General features: G+C 45.0%; 1 protein-coding gene across 1 annotated transcript in view; it reads right to left on the bottom strand.

The window, feature by feature from the left end:
* LOC141098588 (cytochrome P450 2K1-like) overlaps positions 1-19,049 on the bottom strand; it is a 157,414-nt gene that overhangs the window by 94,158 nt on the left and 44,207 nt on the right. The window contains exons 4-5 of the mRNA XM_073586500.1: positions 8,797-8,946; positions 2,837-2,997 (exon numbers count right to left, since the gene is read on the bottom strand). Coding sequence (XP_073442601.1) covers positions 2,837-2,997; positions 8,797-8,946 — 311 coding nt within the window. The remainder of the gene's footprint in view (positions 1-2,836; positions 2,998-8,796; positions 8,947-19,049) is intronic.

The raw sequence follows: 19,049 nt of genomic DNA, 5'->3' as shown, positions 1-19,049 counted from the left end.
TTGGGTATGCAGGGACATGCGTTGTATGCGGATGTGTACGAATGTGGCGATTTGACATGTGCACCGACCGCACGAAAACGCAAAATTTTATGTTTCCGCGCGGTCACCGCACGTGTTAAATCGCCACATGCGGATGCATTCGCATACTACACATGTCCCTGCGTACCCAATGTTAAAGATAGGTATGCAGGGAAACGCAGGTTGCATACAGAGGTAGGCGGAACTTCAGGGAGGAAGAAAGGAGGAATTAGGCAGCCATCCACAGCCCTCCTGAATGCAAATGTGAAATCAGCCATACGCACATACACTGCCCGCATTCCTAGCACTGATATATATAGCCACATACACTGCCTGTCTACCTAGCACTGATACATATATGCCCCGCAATTAGTCCTTAGAAGAATTGTTAGCTTAGCTGGATATATGGATTCACATATGGTGTACCCACAATAGCTAATAATATTCTGAATCTCTCCCTATCTCAGCAGAAATTTTCCCTACACTGCCTGAGTCTGGAGCTGACTGTGCCGAGCAGGGCAGTGCCAGGTCTGATTTTGACCTGATGACACAGTGCGGCCAGCCAATCACTGTAATGCCACAACCAACATGGCTGCGGCATTACAGTGCGTGACATACAATCCCTGCATGTTGATTGGCGCTCTAAAGAGTGCCAAAACATGCATGGCGGTGACCCGAACTCCCGCTGAACAATCCCGGAAATGCTCAGTGCTTGCTGAGCATTGCAAGCACCGAGCATTACCGAGCATGCTCGCTCATCACTAACAGCTATGTCATGATGGTTTTTAGCTGTGTCACCCCCCTGAAGCAGCATAGAGCTTGATAGTGAGGGTGAGCTTTGTTGTTTACACTGATGATGAATTATTCCAAATTCAAGCATACTGTTAGGCGTCAGGTTTCTGCGTCAGCTCTACAGGAATCCAGAGCCTCACATTCTGCGGTCTCCTGCTGTATTTCTACTGCAGAGGAGATTACTTTGCAGCAGACCGCTCCAGAGACTAAGTCCCTCTGTGCTCCTACTGGGCATGCTCACGAGACGATCTCCCATTGGAGATCGGGAGTCATGTGCCCAGGTCCTGTTCCAGATCTCATTGGTCCATCTCGGAGATCTGGAAGGTCCCGCACGGCTATAAAAAGCGCGCATGGCCGTTCTGCCATACGCTAGTATAGACTATACTTGCTTTGTGTGAATGGTGACGGATGTATAATTCTGATGACTGACTCATTATAAAACCCCTTCCCTCTCATATTTCATATGTGGATAGGGAATTAGTTCAGCAGTCAGCGCCAGCAAGCCTTAGGCCACTGTGCACACCGCACCGCTATGCTAGCGTCCGACATTGCGCTTGCTTTCTAGCTTTGTCGTCGAGCGGCAGTGTCCTACGCAGCGCTGCAGTTGCAGCCCTTCTTGGCGCTCGCAGGAGCGACGCCGCACACACGGTAGGTCCAGAGGGACGCAGCTCCTCTGTCTTAGGTTCTGCTCCTGTGACCAGATACCGTCTGTGCATTTACCTGAGGCCTGTGACTCTAACAGGCTCAGCCTTTTTGTATGTTTTTGTTGCGGCGCCTCTGTGTGTGAACAGGGCCCGCTCTGCGCACTTTGGGTGAAGTTGAACCCGTGCGCATTATACCGTCATATTGCTCCTCTGTCATTACCTGGCAGTGGTGTAACACCTACTGCACGGTGGACCCCGAGCGGCGAAAGCACTTTATTATTCATTTTCATTTAGTGCGTTCCGCCGTTCCTAACACATACTTAGCCAGCATGGCTACCATACAATTCTGTAAAGACATGCCATTCTATCTGGTTTACGCTTACTGGGACCACAATTTGTATTGCAACAGGACAAGGACACAAAATCACACGTACAGGTTATGTGAGGGCTATGTGACCAAGAGAGAGAGGGATGGAGTGCTGTGACAGATTACATAACCTCCACAAATCACCTGATCTCAATCCAATTGTCTTGGTTTGGGATGAGTTGAATGTAGAGTGAAGGCAAAGCAGACAACAAGTTCTCAGAACCTCTGCTGGCCTTCTTCAAGACTGTTGTAAAGCCATTCCAGGTGACACTTGATGAAGCTGCTGGTATTTTAAGGGTGTAAAACTGTCGTCATAATAAAAGTTAGTGCTTTAAGGAATTTTAGGTTCAATATAAATTCTGGTTTGGCTTGTTTCTTTACTTATTTTTTCCAAATGTATTTCTTTGTTGCTTTGCTGTTATCAGTCTGAATTTATAATTTGCACATTCCAATACAAACAAGGGGAAACATTGCTTGATGAGCATTCCAAATTATTGACTGGCAATGGACAACACACTTGAGAAATATGTTTGTAAAATTATAAGTTTAAGAGTAGGGGCACCTTACGGGTTAAAGTTTTTCCAGCTCACCCTTCTGCATCTTGTTAATGTCTGGAGCACGGACCCGCTGTGCCAGGGCGTGAGAAATCCAAATGAAGTAGAATGTCCAGCTCAACAGCGTAGTGAGAAGCAATATTTTGTTCACCACAGACACATTCCAGAAAGAGGATAAAGCATCAGCATGACAGGTTACACTGTCGGATCCACGCGTTTCTGGAGACCAAGCTCCAGAAATGCGTGGATCTGACAATCTGTAACCTGTCATGCTGATGCTTTATCCTCTTTCTGGAATGTGTCTGTGGTGAACAAAATATTGCTTCTCACTACGCTGTTGAGCTGGACATTCTACTTCTATTGCACTTTATGGGTTGCGGCCTCACTAATCACACATTACATATCTTGTGAATTACCTAAAATACTATTTCTCAAATACATTATGAAGTTAAGCTGCTCACCATAGCCATTGAGGTACCAGTTAATTCGGCATTTTCATTATTCATCTTTAAAAGTTTCAAAAGTGTGGGATCTTCATAATCAAATCTCTTACTCAGTAAGATGGAGATGATTATATTAGATACTGCAGCATTTATATTCATGATGTTATCAAAGGGTTCACCTGGAAAAACAGTGAAAAAACAAGAGTCATAATTGCAAAAAAAACCAAAAGCACCTCTGAACAAAACAAAGCAAGTATGAACCGTGCAAGCTGCAATGACGGCACAACATACAGCTCTGGCAAAAATTAAGAGACCACTGCAAAATTTTCAGTTTCTCTGATTTTTCTCTTTATAGGCATATTTTTGAGTAAAATGTACATTGTTGTTTTATTCTATAAACTACTGACAACATGCCTCCAAAATTTTAAGTTAAAAATTTTGTATTTATTTGCAGCAAATAAGAAATCGACAAAGTAATAAAAAATAACCAGTGCTTTCAGACCTCAAATAATGCAAAGAAAACAAGTTCTTATTCATGTAGAAACAACAATACTAATGTTTTAACTCAGGAAGAGTTCAGAAATCAATATTTTTTGGAATATCCATGATTTTTAATCACAGCTTTCATGCGTCTTGGCATGTTTTCCACCAGTCTTTCAAACTGCTTTTGGGTGACCTTTTGACGATCCTGGCACGAAAATGTAAGCAGTTCTTCTTTGTTTGATGGCTTGTGACTATCCATCTTCCTCTTGATTACATTCCAGAGGTTTTCAATGGGGTTCAGGTTTGGAGATTGGGCTGGCCATGACAGGGATTTGATGTGGTGGTCCTTCATCCACACATTGATTGACCTAGCTGTATGGCTTGGGGCATTGTCCTGCTGGTAAAACCAGTCCACAGAGTTGGGGAACATTGCCTGAGCACAGGGAAGCAAGTGTTTTTCAAGGATAACCATGTATGCGGCTTGATTCATATGTCCTTCCAAAGATTAACCTGCCCAATTCCAGCCTTGCTGAAGTATCCCCAGATCATCACTAATCACCATCAAATTTCACAGTGGGTGCAAAACACTGTGGCTGGTACGCCTCTTCAGGTCTCCGGCTAACTATTAGATGACCAGGTGTTGGGCAAAGCTGAAAATTAGACTCATCAGTGAAGATTACCTTACTCCAATTCTCTATGGTACAATCCTTATGGTCTTTGTCAAACTTCAGTCTGGCTCTCCTTTGCTTCTCATTAATGAAAGGCTTTTTTTTAGCTTTACATGACTTGAGCTCCGCCTCTAGGAGCCTTTCCTTTTGTTAGTCACTTGATGTCATCCTGTGGTTGCTGAGTGACATTCGATTAAAATGATGGTCATTCCAGTCAGTGGAGAGTCGTTTACGCCCTCTGCTGGTCTGTAGCTTTGTTCTCCCCAATGATTGCTGCTTGACCTTGTTGTAATAGACTGCCGTCTTTGAAATTTTAAGGATGGAGGCAACATGTTGCTCACTGTATCCCTTTGTTAGTAAAGCCATAATTGAGCCCTTCTTTTCCTCACTCAAGACTTTTCTTTTCAACTCCTTTGACATGGTTAAAAGATATTTTTTCATTCAAATTAATTTTGGGCTATTTCTAGCATTTGTTTGCCCATCCAGCTTGTCCTATTGCAAGAGGATTGTAAAGACCACAGCAGTGTTTTTTTATACTTACCCTCGTTAAAGAAGATTTGGTTAAGGTGATCACCTAATCAGAAGCACATTAAGTAGAATGAGGTGTACTTTATTTGGAATTCAACTGATGCTGGAATGGAATGGCTGTCAGACATGTAGAGTTGGTCTCAATTTTTGCCAGAGCTGTACAAACAAAAGAATACAGCCACCTCTGTAAATGCTAAGATGAGTGCGCAAACACCCAATATATGACATATTTCAGTCAGGATAAGATGTAGCTTTTTTGACGGATCCCTAAACCTAATATTTATCAATCATGTCGCTCCCGGACTAAAAGCTACAAATATAAAGGGCAGGTAGGAATCACTGACTATTTAATCCCTTTTAATTACAAGGTAAATTTTTACAATTCTGACCACTGTCACTTTATGTGGTTATAACTAGTGATGAGCGAGTATACTCATTTCTCGGGTTTTTCTGAGCATGCTCGGGTGTCCTCCGAGTATTTTGACGTGCTCAGAAATTTAGTTTTCCTCATCTCAAGTGGATGATTTGCGACTGCTAGACAGCTTGAATACATGTGTGGAATGCCTGTTTGTTAGGGAATTCCCACATGTATTCAGGCTGTCTACAAGTCGCAAATCATGCAGAGAAGACGAGGAAAACTAAATCTCCAAGCATGGCAAAATACTCAGAGGACACCTGAGCATGCTCGGGAAAACTCGAGCAATGAGTATACTCGCTCATCAGTAGTTATAACTTTAAAGCGCTTCAACAGATCCTGATGATTCTGAGAATGTTTTTGTGACATATTGTACTTCATGATAGTGGTAACATTTCTTTGATATGAATTGCGTTTATTTGCGGAAAAAAAAAACAGAAATTTGGTGAAAATTTTGAACATTTCGCAATTTTCCAAATTTGAATTTTTATACTCTTAAATCACAGAGCTATGTCACACAAAATAGTTAATAAATAACATTTCCCACATGTCTACTTTACATCAACACAATTTTGGAACCAACTTTTTTTTGTTAGGAAGTTATAAGGGTTAAAAGTGGATCAGTGATTTTTTTTATTTTGAAGGCACTTCGAAACATCTATGTGATAGAAACTACCCAAAAGTGACACCATTCTAAAAACTGCACCCCTCATAGTGCTTAAAACCTCATTCAAGATGTTTATTAATCCTTCAGGTGCTTCACAGGAATTTTTGGTATGTGGAAAAAAATTAACTTATAACTTTTTTCACAAAAAAATCACTTCAGATCTATATTTTGACAAGGATAACATGAAAAAATGGCCCCCAAAATTTGTTGTGTTATTTCTCCTGAGCATGACATACCAATACCCCCATATGAGGGAGAAAACCACTGTTTGGGCACACAGCTGAGCTCGGAAGGGAAGGAGCGCCATTTGACTTTTTGAATATAACATTACTTGGAACAATTGGCAGACACCATGTTGCATTTGGAGAGATTCTGATGTATCTAAACAGTGGAAATCTCCCACAAATATCAACATTTTGGAAACTAGAAGCCTCAGGGAACTGATCTAGATGTGTGGTGAGCACATTGAACCCTCAGGTGCTTCACCAAAGTTTATAAAGTTGAGCCATAAAAATAAAAAAAAAACTAATTTTCCTCACAAATATTAATCATTAGCGGATGACATGTCCCATATGGAGAGTCCCTGATGTGCCTAAACAGTGGAAACCCCCTCAAGTGACCTCTTTTTGGAAACTAGACATATCTAGGAATATATTTAGATGTGTGGTGAGCACCTTGAACCCCCAGGTGCTTCACAGAAGTTTATAATGTTGAGCCGTGAAAATAATACAATTACATTTTCCTCACAAAAATGTTATTTTAGCCCCAAATTTTACATTTTCATAAGGGTAACAGGAGAAATTGCACCATACAATTTGTAGAGCAATGTCTCCTCGGTATGCCGATACCCCATGTAAGGGGGAATACTAATATTGAGGCACATTGCAAAGCTCAAAAGTTATGAGGCGCCATATTGGAGTTCAGATTTTGCTGGAATGGTTTGATGGTGCCATGTCACATCTGCAGAGCCCCTGAGGTGCCAGAACAGAAAACCCCAAAATGTGAACTTATTTAACAAACTACACTCCCCAAAGAATTCATCTAGTGGTACAGTGATTACCTTGACACCATATGAGCCACACAGAATTTTATACCACTGAGCAGAGAAGAAAGAATAAATTACATTTTTACCACTAAAAGATGTTTTAGCCGCAAGTTTTTCATTTTTGTAACACATGACTCCATGGGTATATTCCAGAAACAAGCAGCAATGAATGTTGCTGAGTAAAAATTGGAAATTGCCATGGTAGTGACCAGTACACTGTAATAAACAGCATTTTGCAGTCACCAGTACATTCTGCCCAGTCCATGCTTCTGGAGACATGCACCCATAAGTTAGTTGGGCTCTCATTCCTTCAGAAACACTAAATGGTGACGATATATGTGGTTTAGGGACACTGTGGGGCTCAGAAAGAAGAGGAGGCATTTGGATTTGGGAGCGCAGACATTTCGCTTTTCCAGAGCCATTCTGCTACCAGTAACATGGAAGCTCCTTATATTTCCATTAACTGACGACAGACCTGAGTGGAGACTTGCTTTTTTTGTGGATTGAGTTGACGGTTTCATTGGGAACATTTTACATAACGTTAGGGATCACATTTATCCGTCGCTCTACGCTGACCACTTACTTTGGGGTTTTCATTTAAATCACTGAGTAACGTAATTCAGATGAAACCCCGAGGGATCCATTCATTATAATGAGGCAGCAGAGTTACTGTGGACTCCGTCTGGTCACTGTTCAGCAGTGTTTTTTTCAGAAGTGCACAAAACTGTAGCCGGCAGCATTTTTATGCAATCCTAAAAAGACGGACACCGTCGGATCACAGGTCAGATGGCACCACCATCTGTCTCAATATAGGGAATCTTCCTCCAGAGGTTCCATTTGAATCACGCTCAGCACAAAGCGCAGGATAAATGTGAGTCAAGCCTTACTTTGATCTTTGTGAAGCAGAATGAATAAATCAACAGCAGGTAAAGAATTGGTTTTACTTATTCTTTATGTCGTTCCTCGTGCGGTATAAGTGATTTTATTCTTCGGTTAGGTACGATCACAGCAATACCAGATTTATCTAGGGTTTTAATGTTTGGCTGTTGTCCCACACTGAAATCACTTTTTCTTGCAAAAAATAGTTTTTGCATCACCATATTTTGAGAGCTATAATATTTCCATATTTTGGCCGAGAGAGTCATGTGATGGCTTGTTTTTTGCGGGACGGGTTGACTTTTTAATTGGTAACTTTTTTGGCCACATTATTTTTTTAATCACTTTCTATTATGATTTTTAGGAGGCAGATTGAACAAAAACTAGCAAATCAGAAATTTTTTGGTGGAGTTTATGCTGTTCCGTGTGTGGTAAAATTGATAAGGCAGTTTTTTCTTCGGGTCAGTACATTTCAAATGATACCTAATTTATAGTTTTTTATGTTTTGGCGCTTTTATAAAAACTATTTCATATAAAAAAATATTTTTCCATCACTTTATTCTGAGAGTAATAACTTTTTATTTTTGTGCTGATGGAGCTGTATGGTGGCTTGTTTTTTTGGGAAAAAATGACGTTTTCAGCGGTACCATAGTTACAGTATTTATATCTGTCTTTTTGATCGCCTTTATTTCCTCATTTTTTATTCAGCGGTATGATGATAAAGCATTGTTTTTTGCCTTGTTTTTTATTTATTTTTTATCATGTTCAATAAAAGGGTTAAGTGGTGGGACAGTGTTATAGGTCGAGTCGTTGCGGACAGGGCGATACCAAATATGCTTACTTTTACTCTTGATATTTTTTTCATACAAATATTTATTTATAGATACATCTTTTGATTTTGTAATTATTATTTTTGAAAGACCAGTCACAGTTATCAGATTGGCCTCGGCGCTGGAATGGAGTGGGTTTTGTGGCCGGTGCAAAGAGGTTTGGAGTTTTGGCAGAGGTGGCAGAACAGGTGAGGAAAGGAGAGAATAAAGATTTTTCTTTTCCCTGTCCTAACAGCAATCATGACAGTTTCAATTTGGAATAAACAATCTTTGAATATTTCAAATTTGAGTGAATTGGATCAAAAAGACTTTCAGGAGATTTGCTCATCTCTACTAACCACTCAAGGCTAATAGGGTTCTGGTTTTTTTTGGCCTATAGAATTATCTCCTCTGATGGACTCATGACATAGTAAGTTCTTTTCTTGAAGCTATCCACTAACAAAATGTAAAGGAGCCATTCACCAACCTTTGTAAGATCTGAAGTTTTGCACCAAAAAATCTGATTCTTCAGAAATCTTGTTTTCGATGGCTTCCTTCCCCATTCCAAAATCTCGAAGTGTTGACAGAGTAAATCGTCTCATTGCTCTCCAGTTATCATTGGAAGAAAAAATAATTCCTGAGGACACAATATGTAAGAAGGGAAAATGAGAGAAGCAAGATGGCAACCAATACTTTACATCTACTGGTTAACTCAGAACACTTTAAAGACTCAAAAGTAGAGTTGAGCGAAACGGGTCGAAAAAATTCAAAAGTCACCGACTTTTGGCAAAGTCGGGTTTCATGAAACGAAACCCGACCCTAGGATGAGGTCGGCCACGAGGTCGGCGACTTACGCGCCAAAGTCGCATTTCAAAAGTTTGTTTTGCGCTCTTTTTCAGCCAATCAGGATCCACGGACACTGTAGGCAAGGTGATGACATAGGCACGGGTCACCACCATCTTTCAGAAGGGCATGCAAGTGATTGGCTTGCTTTGGTGGGCTTCACAGGGGGTATAAAAGGGCGTGCACGCCGACCGCCATCTTACTTCTGCCGATCTTAGTATAGGGAGAGGTTGCTGCTGATTCTGTAGGGAGAGCATTAGGCAGGGAAGAAGACAAAAAAACTGCTTCTGCTGCTAGCGATTTGGCCTGCACAACACACAAGTCACTGTGTGTGCAGTGCAAGGGGAGGCTATATTGTGGTGTATCAGTGGTGTTGGTTGTTGGGCTGCCTTTTAAGGCTTCCTGACACGCTGGCATTGCTGTTTACCCACTGCTCCGCAAACTGCTTTTTTAAAAGCAATCCAATCTCCCTTATTCTCTCGTCACATTGGTCACAGGCAGCTGTGCCATCGAGCGTGTCACATAGCGCTCAGATATCAGTGGGCCGCACACAATCCACAAGTGTCCACTGTCCACAAGTGTACGCAGAGATTCAAAATCTCCATTATCCTCTCGTCACTTTGGTCACAGGCAGCTGTGCCATCGAGCGTGTCACATAGCGCTCAGATATCAGTGGGCCGCACACAATCTACAAGTGTCCAGTGTCCAAAAGTGTACGCAGAGATTCAAAATCTCCATTATCCTCTCGTCACTTTGGTCACAGGCAGCTGTGCCATCGAGCGTGTCACATAGCGCTCAGATATCAGTGGGCCGCACACAATCCACAAGTGTCCAGTGACCACAAGTGTACGCAGAGATTCAAAATCTCCATTATCCTCTCGTCACTTTGGTCACAGGCAGCTGTGCCATCGAGCGTGTCACATAGCGCTCAGATATCAGTGGGCCGCACACAATCCACAAGTGTCCAGTGTCCAAAAGTGTACGCAGAGATTCAAAATCTCCATTATCCTCTCGTCACTTTGGTCACAGGCAGCTGTGCCATCGAGCGTGTCACATAGCGCTCAGATATCAGTGGGCCGCACACAATCCACAAGTGTCCACTGTCCACAAGTGTACGCAGAGATTCAAAATCTCCATTATCCTCTCGTCACTTTGGTCACAGGCAGCTGTGCCATCGAGCGTGTCACATAGCGCTCAGATATCAGTGGGCCGCACACAATCCACAAGTGTCCACTGTCCACAAGTGTACGCAGAGATTCAAAATCTCCATTATCCTCTCGTCACTTTGGTCACAGGCAGCTGTGCCATCGAGCGTGTCACATAAGCGCTCAGATATCAGTGGGCCGCACACAATCCACAAGTGTCCAGTGTCCAAAAGTGTACGCAGAGATTCAAAATCTCCATTATCCTCTCGTTACTTTGGTCACAGGCAGCTGTGCCATCGAGCGTGTCACATAGCGCTCAGATATCAGTGGGCCGCACACAATCCACAAGTGTCCAGTGTCCAAAAGTGTACGCAGAGATTCAAAATCTCCATTATCCTCTCGTCACTTTGGTCACAGGCAGCTGTGCCATCGAGCGTGTCACATAGCGCTCAGATATCAGTGGGCCGCACACAATCCACAAGTGTCCAGTGTCCAAAAGTGTACGCAGAGATTCAAAATCTCCATTATCCTCTCGTCACTTTGGTCACAGGGAGCTGTGCCATCGAGCGTGTCACATAGCGCTCAGATATCAGTGGGCCGCACACAATCCACAAGTGTCCAGTGTCCAAAAGTGTACGCAGAGATTCAAAATCTCCATTATCCTCTCGTCACTTTGGTCACAGGCAGCTGTGCCATCGAGCGTGTCACATAGCGCTCAGATATCAGTGGGCCGCACACAATCCACAAGTGTCCACTGTCCACAAGTGTACGCAGAGATTCAAAATCTCCATTATCCTCTCGTCACTTTGGTCACAGGCAGCTGTGCCATCGAGCGTGTCACATAGCGCTCAGATATCAGTGGGCCGCACACAATCCACAAGTGTCCAGTGTCCAAAAGTGTACGCAGAGATTCAAAATCTCCATTATCCTCTCGTTACTTTGGTCACAGGCAGCTGTGCCATCGAGCGTGTCACATAGCGCTCAGATATCAGTGGGCCGCACACAATCCACAAGTGTCCAGTGTCCAAAAGTGTACGCAGAGATTCAAAATCTCCATTATCCTCTCGTCACTTTGGTCACAGGCAGCTGTGCCATCGAGCGTGTCACATAGCGCTCAGATATCAGTGGGCCTCACACAATCCACAAGTGTCCAGTGTCCAAAAGTGTACGCAGAGATTCAAAATCTCCATTATCCTCTCGTCACTTTGGTCACAGGCAGCTGTGCCATCGAGCGTGTCACATAGCGCTCAGATATCAGTGGGCCGCACACAATCCACAAGTGTCCACTGTCCACAAGTGTACGCAGAGATTCAAAATCTCCATTATCCTCTCGTCACTTTGGTCACAGGCAGCTGTGCCATCGAGCGTGTCACATAGCACTCAGATATCAGTGGGCCGCACACAATCCACAAGTGTCCACTGTCCACAAGTGTACGCAGAGATTCAAAATCTCCATTATCCTCTCGTCACTTTGGTCACAGGCAGCTGTGCCATCGAGCGTGTCACATAGCGCTCAGATATCAGTGGGCCGCACACAATCCACAAGTGTCCACTGTCCACAAGTGTGTGCAGAAATTCTAAAACTCCCCTGTCCTATAGACACCTTGTACCTTGTTTAACATTACTATATAGTTTGTTGGATTTTGTCTACATTTCTACCAAAAATGAGGAAGGCTGGTGGAAGAGGCCGTGGAATTGGGCGGGGGTTGGCAGCTGGTAATGATGGTGTTGGTGGTGGATCTGATGGTAGTGGCAAGAGCAAAATAGGACCGAATGCAGGAGGTGCTGACCCTGCGTCATCGTCTGGCTACATAAGGACTCGAACGCTTAGTTTTCTAGGAGTTGGCAAACCGCTTTTAAAGGCAGAGCATCAGGAAAAAGTTTTGTCTTACATTGCTGACTCAGCCTCCAGCTCTATCGCCTCCTCTTCTTCAGTTGTAAAAAGTAAAAGCACTGAGTCGTCATTGGAGGCTCATGTTCATGAACCACACCTTTCCTTGTGTCCTTCACCCCAACCAAGATTGAAGGATGACGCAGGCCATACTACTGATTACTCCATGGAGCTGTTTTCACATACCATGCCTGGATTATCAAGTCAAATGGTGAATTACCCAGGCCAAGATGAATCTGACATGGAGTGCACTGATGCACAGCCGCTGATGGATGATTCTGCTGGTACATTCACTCAGAGCACTACATTGTCCTCGCAGTGTACATAGCCATATTTTGACCCTGATGAGACTCAGGTGTCCCTTCCCGCACACTATACCACCATACACGGTGACACAGAGAAAGGTGCACATGACATAGAAGAGGAGGTGATGGATGACCCAGTTGTTGACCCAGATTGGCATCCATTGGGGGAAGAGGGTGCTGCTTCCAATAGCTCAGATGAGGAGCATCCACAGCAGACATCGACATCGCAACAGCTGTTATCTGGCAGGCCCGGAGCACTCCAAAGACAGGTTCCAAACATCAAAAGAGTTGCTGGACAGCTTGTCCAGAGGGTCAAAAGATCACAGCGTGCTAGGCCGCAAAATGTCTGCCAAAGTAGGAAGAGTGCAGTGTGGCACTTTTTTGAACAAAATCCTCATGATCAGGCCAAGGTTATCTGTAAGAAGTGTGCAAAGACCTTTAGCCGAGGGAAAAATCTGAAAAATTTGAATACCAGTTGCATGCTTAGACATTTAACCAGCATGCACTTGCAAGCGTGGACACAACACCAAACCTCAAGTGCCACATGTGCAACTGATCACAACGAAGGTAGTCAGCAACGCTACATTGTTTCCCCCACTGTAAGCCCACCGGTTAGCACAGCAGCAAATGTTGAGGTGTCGTTGCAAGGCCACAGCAGTCAGGGAATCCCACTGTTATATCAATGAAAGACTGATTCTAGGCCATCAGAAAGAACACCAACTCCATCACCATCATCAACCCTCTCTCAGTCCGCCCTGTCCACCGCAACTTCCACCATATGCAGCTCTCAAGTCCAGCTCACCCTCCCAGACACTATGAGTAGGTCAAGAAAGTACTCAGTCTCTCATCCGCGTACACTGGGTTTGAACGCCCACATTGCCAAACTAATCTCGTTTGAGATGATGCCCTTTCGGTTGGTGGAAAGCACAGCTTTCCGCGAACTCATGGCCTATGCAGTACCACGCTATGACCTACCCAGTCGCCACTTCTTCTCTCGCAAAGCTATCCCAGCCCTCCACCATCATGTGAAAGACCGCATTGTCCATGCACTCAAGCAGTCAGTGAGCGGAAAGGTGCACCTCACAACTGATGCATGGTCCAGTCGGCATGGCCAGGGCCGTTACGTGTCCATCACTGCGCACTGGGTTAATGTGGTGGATGCAGGGTCCACAGAGGACAGCGGTGGTGGGACAGTGCTGCCTAGCCCACGGTATAGAAAACAGTTGGCTGTAGGCGTTCGACCCTCCTCCTCCTCCTCCTCCTCCAGAAGCGACAGCTCGTCCACAGAGCGCAGTCGTACGAGCACTCCATCTGCAGCTGCCACTGTTGCACACGATGTGTCCCCCTATCGAGCAGCTAGTGGAAAGCGTCAGCAGGCTGTGTTGCAGATGATGTGTTTGGGCGACAGACACACCGCCGAGGTGCTGGCCGAGTACTTGAAGCGACAAACTGAGTCATGGCTGGGCAGTGTACATCTTGAGGCAGGCAAGGTAGTTAGTGATAACGGCCGTAATTTTGTGGCAGCCATAGCCCTTTCAAAACTCAGCCACATACCTTGCTTGGCTCACACCTTGAACCTGGTGGTGCAGTGCTTCCTCAAAAATTATCCGGAGTTAACAGCCCTGCTCCAGAAGGTGCGAAGACTGTGCGCGCACATCTGCCGGTCGCCTGTACACTCTGTTCGTATGCAGAAGCTGCAGCGATTGCTCCACCTTCCCAACCACCGCCTCATTATCGACATTGCAACAAGGTGGAACTCCACCCTGCACATGGTGGAGCGGCTGTGCGAGCAGAGGCAGGCCATAATGCATTTGTGGGAGGATACACGGCCAGGCACTTTGAGAGCAGACATGGAGTTGACAGGCGTGCAGTGGTCGAAGCTGAAAGACCTTTGTAAAGTCCTTCAGTGTTTTGAGGAATGCACACGGCTGGTAAGCGCAGACGACGCCATCCTAAGCATGAGCATCCCACTTATGCGTCTGCTCATGCAAACTTTGACGCACCTTGAGGAGCAGGCGTCTGCAGCCAATGTTGATGAGGAGGAAGAGGAGGAGGGAATCCTTGATGACATTCAGCCATTGTCTGCTCAGGGACCTCTCCTGGACGAGGTGGAGGAAGAAGAGGAGGAGGAGGAGGAGGAGGATGATGGGGATGATTACTTAGGGGAGGAGGATGCATCTCGTGGGGCAAGTGAAAATGTTGGCGTGGCAAGGTCTGGTACAGGGTTTGTGCGTGACTGGAGGGATGTGGATTTGCCAGAAAGTGCTCCTCCACCCAGCACTCGCAGTGCATCATTGACACCGGGAACATTGGCCCACATGTCAGATTATGCCTTGCGGATCCTAAAAAGGGACCCCCGCATTGCCAAAATGATGAACGATGACGACTACTGGTTGGCCAGCATCCTGGATCCACACTATAAAGGCAAATTACAAAACATCATGCCACAGGAGAACCTTGACCTAATATTGGCTAATAAACAAGCAACTCTGGTAAATCGGTTGCTTGAGGCATTCCCAGCACACAGCAGCGGTGATGGTTCTCACACGAGCCGTACGGGACGGGGGCAGCTTGGCAGAGGTGTTCGTGGTGCACACAGCAGAAGTGGCGTTGGAGACAGGGGTTTCATGACAATGTTGTGGACTGATTTTTCAAATACCGCTCACACAACTGGTAATACTGCATCGATGGAAAGTGACAGGAGACAGCAGTTGTCAACTATGGTTACAAACTACTTTTCCTCCCATATCGATGTTCTCCCACACAGGTCATTCCCCTTTGACTATTTGGCCGCTAAACTGGACACCTGGCCTGAATTGACCCAATATGCCTTACAGGAGCTCGCTTGCCCAGCTGCAAGTGTGCTATCGGAAAGAGTCTTCAGTGCAGCTGGATCAATCCTGACAGAAAAAAGGACTCGTCTGTCAACCCAAAATGTGGATGATCTAACCTTCATTAAAATGAACCACGCATGGGTTTCCAAGGATTTTGTCCCACCCTCCCCTGATGACACATAGGGTGACAGAAAAATGGCTTGCTTTGGTCCACCTCTTCCTGGTACTTCACCTATTTCGCCTTTTGCATCAGTTGAATGTCCAACATCAACATATGCCACTTTCTAAAACTCCCTAACTGTGCTGCCTCCCCCCCATGGCTGGGGTCACCACCTAGCGCACGACACCGTGCGAGTGCCGTTGCCCTGGACAAGTGGGTAGGCCGACTCTTGGGCGCGGGCACTGGCACAGGGTCCCTCATAGTGCAATCAAGTGTCTCTGACGGTGGTGGTGCACACCCGCCGTCAGACACACCGCTGTACTATGAGGGGCCCAGTGCCAGTACCGACGCCCACGAGTGGGCCCCCCTTGCTTGGCCAGGGCCCCAGCATTTGCAATCTTTACCTCTCCCTGCTCCTCCGCTGTGTAATCTGGGCCGTCAAATCCATACTGTGCCTGACACCGTCTGAGCCTGCCTCCTGAGACATATATTTTGAATGTGTACGCTATCCATACATGTTATCCGGGGATACGGTACCCTTTCTAACCTTTGTGCAATGACGTGCAATCCATACTGGGCCTAACACCGTCTGAGCCTGCCTCATGCTGTATAGACATATATTTTGAATGTGTACGCTATCCATACATGTTATCCGGGGATACGGTACCCCTTCTAACCTTTGTGCAATGACGTGCAATCCATACTGGGCCTAACACCGTCTGAGCCTGCCTCATGCTGTATAGACATATATTTTGAATGTGTACGCTATCCATACATGTTATCCGGGGATACGGTACCCCTTCTAACCTTTGTGCAATGACGTGCAATCCATACTGGGCCTAACACCGTCTGAGCCTGCCTCATGCTGTATAGACATATATTTTGAATGTGTACGCTATCCATACATGTTATCCGGGGATACGGTACCCCTTCTAACCTTTGTGCAATGACGTGCAATCCATACTGGGCCTAACACCGTCTGAGCCTGCCTCATGCTGTATAGACATATATTTTGAATGTGTACGCTATCCATACATGTTATCCGGGGATACGGTACCCCTTCTAACCTTTGTGCAATGACGTGCAATCCATACTGGGCCTAACACCATCTGAGCCTGCCTCATGCTGTATAGACATATATTTTGAATGTGTACGCTATCCATACATGTTATCCGGGGATACGGTACCCCTTCTAACCTTTGTGCAATGACGTGCAATCCATACTGGGCCTAACACCGTCTGAGCCTGCCTCATGCTGTATAGACATATATTTTGAATGTGTACGCTATCCATACATGTTATCCGGGGATACGGTACCCCTTCTAACCTTTGTGCAATGACGTGCAATCCATACTGGGCCTAACACCGTCTGAGCCTGCCTCATGCTGTATAGACATATATTTTGAATGTGTACGCTATCCATACATGTTATCCGGGGATACGGTACCCCTTCTAACCTTTGTGCAATGACGTGCAATCCATACTGGGCCTAACACCGTCTGAGCCTGCCTCATGCTGTATAGACATATATTTTGAATGTGTACGCTATCCATACATGTTATCCGGGGATACGGTACCCCTTCTAACCTTTGTGCAATGACGTGCAATCCATACTGGGCCTAACACCGTCTGAGCCTGCCTCATGCTGTATAGACATATATTTTGAATGTGTACGCTATCCATACATGTTATCCGGGGATACGGTACCCCTTCTAACCTTTGTGCAATGATGTGCAATCCATACTGGGCCTAACACCGTCTGAGCCTGCCTCATGCTGTATAGACATATATTTTGAATGTGTACGCTATCCATACATGTTATCCGGGGATACGGTACCCCTTCTAACCTTTGTGCAATGACGAGCAATCCATACTGGGCCTAACACCGTCTGAGCCTGCCTCATGCTGTATAGACATATATTTTGAATGTGTACGCTATCCATACATGTTATCCGGGGATACGGTACCCCTTCTAACCTTTGTGCAATGACGTGCAATCCATACTGGGCCTAACACCGTCTGAGCCTGCCTCATGCTGTATAGACATATATTTTGAATGTGTACGCTATCCATACATGTTATCCGGGGATACGGTACCCCTTCTAACCTTTGTGCAATGACGTGCAATCCATACTGGGCCTAACACCGTCTGAGCCTGCCTCATGCTGTATAGACATATATTTTGAATGTGTACGCTATCCATACATGTTATCCGGGGATACGGTACCCCTTCTAACCTTTGTGCAATGACGTGCAATCCATACTGGGCCTAACACCGTCTGAGCCTGCCTCATGCTGTATAGACATATATTTTGAATGTGTACGCTATCCATACATGTTATCCGGGGATACGGTACCCCTTCTAACCTTTGTGCAATGACGTGCAATCCATACTGGGCCTAACACCGTCTGAGCCTGCCTCATGCTGTATAGACATATATTTTGAATGTGTACGCTATCCATACATGTTATCCAGGGATACGGTACCCTTTCTAACCTTTGTGCAATCACGTGCAATCCATACTGGGCGTGAGAACGGCTGGCGAGCTGTTAAGCAAGCTACAGCACCTGTCCAGACAAGTACAGGGATTCCCTAGCGAGGAGACTTATTTGATTGTTTTCTATGTTGGGACAGCAATTTTTGGGGAGCACTATACTCTGGAGAATGATAGATGGGACCCACCATACACTGGAACATTCCAAAGGTGGACATCAGACACTGGAGCAGCATTTACAGGGCCCATTATACACTAGAGCAGTAGAAATGGGGTCAATTATGTTTGGAGCATTATTTGGGCCCATAAGACAGTGGAGCTTCATCCATGGGGACCAACATATATTGTAGCATTATGTGGAGCTCATCATATACTGTTTCAAACATTATATGGGACCTATGATTTTGTATGGAGAAATAGATGGGCCTCGTCATGAGATGTAAAAAGTGAGGTATTTTTCATTGTACTATACCGCTATTTCTCTGCCGTATCGGAGCATGATGAGTTGTGGTATGTGTTAAAGGGGCGCTCTTTCGCCCAGGGCACATGAAAACCTGCAGCCAGCCCTCCCCCCCACAAATTTAGCCAAATAACCCCCATTTTTCAGTGCGTAACTTGTATTATGAAGTTAATTAAGGTTGACAAGCTTAAGTAAGAAGAATTGATGCTTTTGGCATTCAAATGGGCACTGTAGGTGTGTTTCCTGTCCTCCTCTCACTGCCGACTTTTATTCCCCATTGAGTTACATTGGGTTTCATGTTTCGGGACGACCCCGACTTTTCCCTATAATCGGATGATCTTGCTCGACCCGACTTTTGGAAAAGTCGGGTTTCACGAAACGAAACGCGACCCTAAAAAAGCAAAAGTCGCTCAACTCTACTCAAAAGGCAAAATTTCAAATGTGTCAAAAAATATGTTGTGATGATTATTAATTAACAAACCAGTTTCTACTTAAAATGAGACATTTTTTAAGAAATTCCTATGTGAGTGACTTAAGGTATGCAGCATTTCTCAATTGTATCTCTTGTAGACCCAATCAGTGTTTACCCTACAGTAAAATATGTTTC

The sequence above is a fragment of the Dendrobates tinctorius genome, unplaced genomic scaffold (genome assembly GCF_039654945.1).
Source record: "Dendrobates tinctorius isolate UK_male_01 unplaced genomic scaffold, ASM3965494v1 ptg000093l, whole genome shotgun sequence".
In the NCBI taxonomy this organism is placed as follows: Eukaryota; Metazoa; Chordata; class Amphibia; order Anura; family Dendrobatidae; genus Dendrobates; species Dendrobates tinctorius.
The sequence above is the reverse complement of the archived record's forward strand: the minus strand, read 5'-3'. Positions and strand labels throughout refer to the sequence as shown.